Below are 8156 nucleotides of genomic sequence, written 5' to 3'. Positions count from 1 at the left end.
CTCTTAACACTTGGTTGGGGGTCGGGGGGGTTGGGGTTGAGGTGGGGAGGGTTGGGGAGGGAGAAGAAGGGTTGGGGAGGAGGAGGGGGGAGGGGTAAGGGATTGGGGAGGAGGAGGGGGGAGGGGTAAGGGATTGGGGAGGAGGGAGGAAGGTGTTGGGAGGGAATGGGGAGTGGGAAGGGGGGTAGAAGGCGAGCACAGGAGGGAGAAGAGGGAGGTAGGCAGGGTTGGGGAAGTGGGGAGGAGATAGAGGAGGGAGGGAGGAAGGAAGGGTTGGGGAGTGGGGAGGAGATAGAGGAGGGAGGGAGGAAGGGTTGGGGAGTGGAAACGAGATAGAGGAGGGAGGGAGGAAGGGTTGGGGAGTGGGGAGGAGATAGAGGAGAGAGGGAGGAAGGGTTGGGGAGTGGGGAGGAGATAGAGGAGGGAGGGGAGGGAGGGGAATGAGGGAGAGATTCCCCCGCGTCTTGGCTTTCAATTCGCTGGAAAGAAAGGTCGCGTGAACTTTGCAAAATTTATGCATACTGTTTTGATGTTTTAGTGAATTGTTAATGGCGTATGGATGTCGACTGTTGTAATAATACGCGCGTATGCTTTGGTGTGTATACGTGCGTGTATGTATGTATGTATGTACCTGTGTGCGTATTTGTATATGTACGCCATAGGATTTGTGTCTACGTGTGTGCGTATGATTATGCGTGCGTGAGCTTGCGTTTATTACGAAATATTTACGACATAATATCCAATCATTATGAAGACTTAGACATTAAGAAGAACAGTAAGATATATATCTGGATGCCTTTAATGCATCTCTGTTCGTGATATAATGAGATTTAGTAGTTCAATTACAATAAATTGCCGAGACAGAGATGCACCTTCCATTTGTTAAGACATTAATAAATACGACATAATCCTATGAATATTTTCAAAAATACCGTAGAGATTAATACCATAATGTTATATCTTCTTACTGATATAATACCAATTTAAGGTTAAATATTGACAAAAACCTGCTTGTTTACGATCGAATTACGCAGAAAAAAATATGATCAAAGTCCCACCTATGGAATCTGCAATACCAATCTAATTAATTGATAATTAAAAACGAAAATTAATAAGGATATCATAAATTCCACCTCAAGGTATTACGATATTTTTCTCGTTATTACGGAGTTAATCTCATATTAATTAAGTCATAAAGCACGAAAAGGGAATGCAAGCAAAACAGCGCCGGAGGAACGAGTTCTGAGGGTTTTTTTTGCTTCCAAGACGGCGGGTCTGCTCGGTCCCTGGTTGCTTGATCGCTTTTCAGGGATGGCGGCTGTCGCTCGGACTTCGAGATTCATCATAAGGAGTATTGTATCTCTGTGTATTAACAGTGTATATGTATGTATATGTAAATATGTGTATATATATATATATATATATATATATATATATATATATATATGTATATATGTATATATGTATATATGTATATATATACATATATATATATATATATATATATATATATATATATATATATATAAATAAATAAATAAATAAGTATATATATATATATAAATATATATATATATATATATATATATATATATATATATATATATATATATATATATATATATATATATATATATGTATATGTATATGTATATATATATATATATATATATATATATATATATATATGTATATATATATATACATATATATATATATATATATATATATATATATATATATATATATATATATATGTATATGCATATGTATATATATATATATATATATATATATATATATATATATATATATATATTCATATATATATATGCCTATATATATATATATATATATATATATATATATATATATATATATATATATATATATATATGTGCATATACACATATGTATGCATGCGCGTATGTCTAAAGGTATGTATGTAAGCATGCATTCATACATGCTTGTATGTATTCACGCATGTACGTATATGTATATGGGTATATATTTGCATGTATTACATATAAAAGTCCACACATTGACACAAAAGTAAATAAAGAAGCCAGACAAACAGCAAAATCGACTCAGGTGCTTCAGCAATTGACTTTACGACCCGCGTGAACTTCCCGACCGTTTAACTGTTAACACAAGGAGTTTCATGGCAGTTTTGTGTTCCCTCGCAGCGCCTTTTTAATTTTAGTGTTTTTCCCTCCTTTATGTGTCTTTGTCTTTATATATCTATGTGTATATCTGTATTTTTATGCATCTGTGTATCTATATCTATATATCTTTTTATCTATCTATACATACATAACCTCAGAAATATATGCATGCATACATACATACATACATACATACATACATACATACATACATACATACATACATACATACATACATACATACATACATACATACATACATACATACATACATATATAGATAGATAGATATATAGATAGATAGATATAGATATTGATATAAATATATAGATATATTAAATGCATACATATACACATATAAACACAGTATATATGGAACCAGTATTCTTATTACTATCATCATCATCATAAATGCTCGCAGATATGATGATCTTGGCAATCAGTGTAATGCGAATGTAGTCATTATCATTTTAAAAGTAATTATGATAATTTCAAATCAATACTGCGGTCATTCCCGTGATTGCAATTTGCCAAAGAAATGTTTCACAGCCGCGCTATAATGAATTCCGCAAATGTACCGTTCAAACAAAGCCTTTTTCCCGGAGCTATGACTGGTGCTAGAGTCAGCTGAGTGGCCACAAAACAGCTTTCTAATTGATAGACCAGCTTTCTACTCCATAAACAGCTCCTCAACTCTTCATAGCTTAAAGTGACCTATTTTCAGGCTATGCAGATTTTATTGCCTGATGGGGAGAGGGTCGGGGGTGGGAGGGGGGGGGGGATGTTGCGTGGAGGTTCTCTCGCTACTGGTTTGGGAAAGTAAACTGATAGTTGCTAAAAGATGAATAAAGAGATGGAGAGATAGATGAATAGATGAGTGATAGATAATATATAAATGATTGACAGATGATGGCAAAATAAATGACAATCATAGATGAACAGATTAATAAATAAGTAAATAGATAATGGTCAGTGATAAGAACTATACAAGAACAGACTAATATAATCACACAATAAATAACATAAACCAATTGTATACCTACGATTTTTTTATTCCTTTCTTTTTTTTATGATTAATGACTAATCACCATAAAATGATAATCGCAGCTAAACGCAACAGGATGCGGTGGAGGCAGCCGCCATGCAACATATGTTTACGAGATGTCACTCTCCTGAACGTCACTTCTCATAACCTTATAAACCAACATGGCAACATACTTCAGTTGATGAAGAGCCGACCATTATGCTAGTTTTGTGTCTTGTTCAATCAACTTTTTACTCGTCACGTGACGTTCTAGTTGTGAGTTGTTACTATAAATAGCCGCTGGAGATGTCTAGAATCCGGACAGAATAATGGTAAGAATGTTGCGTAAGATCTCCAGGAATTAATGCTTCTCTCATTCGATTTTGCTTCGAGAATTTCCGCATCGACGATAAAAAAAATGGGGAATTTTCACCCCTTGCTTACCCTTTAGGTCGGTTTTCCAGCAACAGCTAATGGTAAAATAGACCATGCTGAGAGGTTCATAATCGAAATCGACTAACAGTCCCTCCTTTTACATTACACGTGACATATTTATTAGTCCAGTGGGAGGAGATTTATAGACCCGGTGAACAACAGTGGAAAATTCCTGACATGTGGGAAATTGTTCACATACAAGTGGTACAAAGTTAAGCAGGTGGGTGAATATGCGAAAGGAATAGTCTAGTGTTGTCCATTTATGAAATACGGCAGTTACACAGGTGAAGCATAATAGTCTGCAAGTGTTAGGGCAGAAAATGTATAATTGAGACTAGGTTTTACTGCACTTCATTGCATTAGCTGCCTTATATTACACTCTCATTATGATACAGTATGACTTTATCAGTAAGAAGGGGATTTCAAAAAACAGGATTGGTAAAGGACGTTGGATAAGATAAGAGAGAGAGAGAGAGAGAGAGAGAGGGAGAGAGAGAGAGAGAGAGAGAGAGAGAGAGAGAGAGAGAGAGAGAGAGAGAGAGAGAGAGAGAGAGAGAGAGAGAGAAAGAAAGAAAGAAAGAAAGAAAGAAAGAAAGACAGACAGAGACAGACAGAGACAAACAGATACAGAAATACACCACATCCATCCCTACTCACGCTTATGAAACACCTGCCCCCCGGCCCCATCACCTCACCCCTTCACCCCCCCAAAGCACACACACACACACGCAAGCGAGACACCCAAACCCCGTGTAGACTTCCCCGTCGAGCCTAACTTCTTTCGTCAGCTCATCTCCCGGCCCCAAGAACAGGATAAGATGACTCGGCTGTTTTCGCTAAACGCTGTGTTCCGTGGCTTCGGGGAGAAAGAAGGATAATTCTCAACGGCATAATCATTGGTGTAGGAAGCTCCCAGGCGTGCAGACGCGTCCGCGAACACACTTGGGCAAACACACACTCGCGGAGCCACGTATGCACATGCATTAGCGCGTGTGTATGGATTGCTTGCAGACACACACAAACGTTCACTCACCTACAGATACGTATGCACATGGGTGACTTGGATATTCGCAAATTGAATTCACAGCCATAAACAACGTCAGCAAATACAACTGTTTCAAGACATTAAATTGAAACTTCGCATTCGATCGATTGTGTAAACTTCTATAGTGTACCTGATATTACACACAACGAATGCTTTTGACAGCAAGAAGGAGCGAATCATTTACTCAAAGTCATCCAGTATAGTAGTTGATGCTGTGGATCGAATCTGATTATCAAATGTGTTCTCGGATGAAGATCACACGTAGGCAATGAGCGAAAGAAAATTGATGAATAAATAATCTTGCTTGCTAATTTCAGCTGGTGGATGAACCTCTCTCTCTCTCTCTCTCTCTCTCTCTCTCTCTCTCTCTCTCTCTCTCTCTCTCTCTCTCTCTCTCTCTCTCTCTCTCTCTCTCTCTCTCTTACCCTTTCTGTCTCCTTCTCTCTCTTACCCTCTCTCTCTCTTTCTCTCCTTCTCCTTCTCTTGCTATAATGACAACAACAACAACAACAATAGTAGTCAGAAAATGCAACAATGGAAAAATTTCCTATCGTCTACATAACTCTTACAAAACCTTCCTTCGACTACCTAGAAAAGTTCAGCAATAACTAGAGAACACCAGCGCCCGCATGTTCCCAGACACACGATATATACACATCCCACACTTCTCTAAAGAGCGCTACATAATTGTAGTGATTGCTGGTTGCTCGGGTTTCATCAATCACGTTTTCAATTCTGTCTAGAGAACGATTTTCAGAATTTTATCAGCTTTTTTTTTTTTTTTTTTTTTTTTTTTTACTCTGTGAATTCTTGAAGAGAATGGAGGGGAAAAGAGAGAGAGAGATTAAGGAAAAGAAGAAAAAGAAAACGAGGGAGTGAGGAGAGAGAGAGAGAGAGAGAGAGAGAGAGAAAGAGAGAGAGAGAGAGAGAGAGAGAGAGAGAGAGAGAGAGAGAAAGAGAGAGAGAGAGAGAGAAGCATGGAGAAGAGAAAAGAAATATGCAAATGCAGACAGAATATGAGAAATGAAGAGAGAGAGAGCGGGAGAGAGTAAAGAGAGGTCATCGGAGCTATAAAACAAGTCAGTTGAAACCGGACATTCCCCACCCCTCCCCTCCCTTCCCTCCCTACCCCCTCCGCTTCCCTCCTTCCCCGATTACCCCACCCCCATTCCTTCCCTCCCTATCCCCTCCCCTTCCTTCCTTCCCCTCCTTCCCTCCCTCCCCCCCGACTTCTATTCCGACCGACACATACAGAAGCGCCTTAAACCCGGGTCACGCAAGAGATACCAAAAACCGCGTCATAAGGGATCTTGAACTCCACCGATGCGTCAAAGAGCTGTGTCTTCCTTACTCTAAGAGCTTCTTCCTTCTTTTAATCGTTCAGAAACCCGACCAATTGATCTACTGAGTCCCGACCAATTGATCTACTGAGTCCCGACCAACCGACAGAGCCGACCGACCGACCGACCGACGGCCAGACGCCCACGTAACTATCACCCAGCCGACCGATCGACAGAGTCCCGATTAAACAACAAAAGTTCGACCGATCAGCTGACGTTCAGCCAACCGCCAGACGCCCACCCGACAGACGCCCACCCGACCGACCGCCAGACGCCCGACCGCCCGACCGCCAGACGCCGACCGAAGGCAATGCGTGTCAGAGGCCAATCCTCCGTCTCGGGCTGACCAATGACCCTGGCGGAGCGGGGGGGGGGGGGGGGGGGGGGGAGGTGGAGACTGCCTCCTCCGCCCTCGCCTCCTCCGCCCTCGCACGCCCGCCGAACACCGTCTTGACCCGAATTCCCGAGTGTGTAATGGGATTCGGGTCATGCTTGAGTACATCTGTTAATATGGCGTGTTGGGCGTGGGCGTGAACTTACGTTGCTCTCATACTTATACTGCGTGTCGACTAAATGATACTGCGTCCGCGCAGTGTGTGTCCTGTATGTTGCATATGTGTATAAGTATGTATGTATATATCTATTCTGTGTGTGTGTATGTGTGAGTGTGTGTGAACATATATACGTATATTCATATATATATATATATATATATATATATATATATATATATATATATATATATATATATATATATATATATATGTATATATATATATATATATATATATATATATATATATATATATATATGTGTGTGTGTGTGTGTGTGTGTGTGTGTGTATACTTGAAGGCCTGTGCGTACAAGAGTGGTAAAGTAAAGCATCAATTTATCTTCCGTATTCTACATAAGATCACACGCAAGGTATTACAAAGCCATCATTAAAGTCATTGCCATTGATAATTGATTTATATTAAAATTACCAGTATATATATATATATATATATATATATATATATATATATATATATATATATATATATATATACATGTGAATACCTAAATATATGTATACATGCATATACATATATAACTATTCTAAGAGAAATCTGAAAAGGAAAAACGAGGTAAATCACACCCCTGAGGGGTCAACGCCCCCCACTGCACAAGAAGCAACAGTGAAACAAGACTGACCCCCCCCCCCTTCCACCCCCTCTCCGCTCCCCCATCAAAGAGAAAGAAATAATAATCATATAAGATTAAGAAAAAAAAAAAAAAAAAAAGCGAGACCAGCTCCTGAGGGCGCGAGCGGGCGTGTCCCCACCCACCCCTCCCTCCCCACCCCCCACCCCCCAACACCACCCCCCGGGGAAGCTGACTCGAGCAATTAGTTCACCTGTCTCTCGGTCAAGCAAAGAGCGTGGGCGATCTCTATCCTTCGTCGGCGAGTTAGGTAGTGATTGAAGTGGAATTCCTTCTCGAGTTCCAAGGTCTGGAAGCGTGTGTAGGTCTGTCGGCCGCGTCGTCGTGGACAGCCGTTTGGACCTGCAAGATAGCAAGGGTATCAGTGGGGGGTCTTTGGGGGGGGGGGGGGGGGGGGGCGAGTCGGCGGTGGCGGCACGGAAGGGTATGTAAGGGGCATGGGGGAGGGTGCCTCTCACGGGGGAGGGGGAGGGTAGGAGGCTGTACTGTGGGTGGAAATTGTGATGTGGTGTTCATGGTGGCTAAGAGGGACATGGATGTTTGATGTATTCATATGTATATATATATATATATATATATATATATATATATATATATATATATATATATATATATATATATATATATATATATATATATATATATATATACCCACACACACATATATATGTATGTGTATATATATACACACACACACCTGTATATGTATATATATATATATATATATATATATATATATATATATATATATATATATATATATATGTATGTATATGTATGTGTGTATATATAGATGTATATATACATATACACACACACACACACACACACACACACACACACACACACACACACACACACACACACACACACACACACATATATATATATATATATATATATATATATATATATATATATATATATATACATATATATATAT

General features: G+C 39.5%; 1 protein-coding gene across 2 annotated transcripts in view; it reads right to left on the bottom strand.

Moving 5' to 3' along the window:
* LOC113819991 (homeobox protein abdominal-A homolog) overlaps nt 1-8156 on the bottom strand; it is a 204394-nt gene that overhangs the window by 25509 nt on the left and 170729 nt on the right. For both annotated transcript variants that reach the window (XM_070113821.1, XM_070113822.1), the window contains one exon: nt 7407-7555. In XM_070113821.1, coding sequence (XP_069969922.1) covers nt 7407-7555 — 149 coding nt within the window. The remainder of the gene's footprint in view (nt 1-7406; nt 7556-8156) is intronic.

The sequence above is a fragment of the Penaeus vannamei genome, chromosome 35 (genome assembly GCF_042767895.1).
Source record: "Penaeus vannamei isolate JL-2024 chromosome 35, ASM4276789v1, whole genome shotgun sequence".
Lineage (NCBI taxonomy): Eukaryota > Metazoa > Arthropoda > Malacostraca > Decapoda > Penaeidae > Penaeus > Penaeus vannamei.
This window is presented reverse-complemented; position numbering and strand designations above follow the sequence as displayed.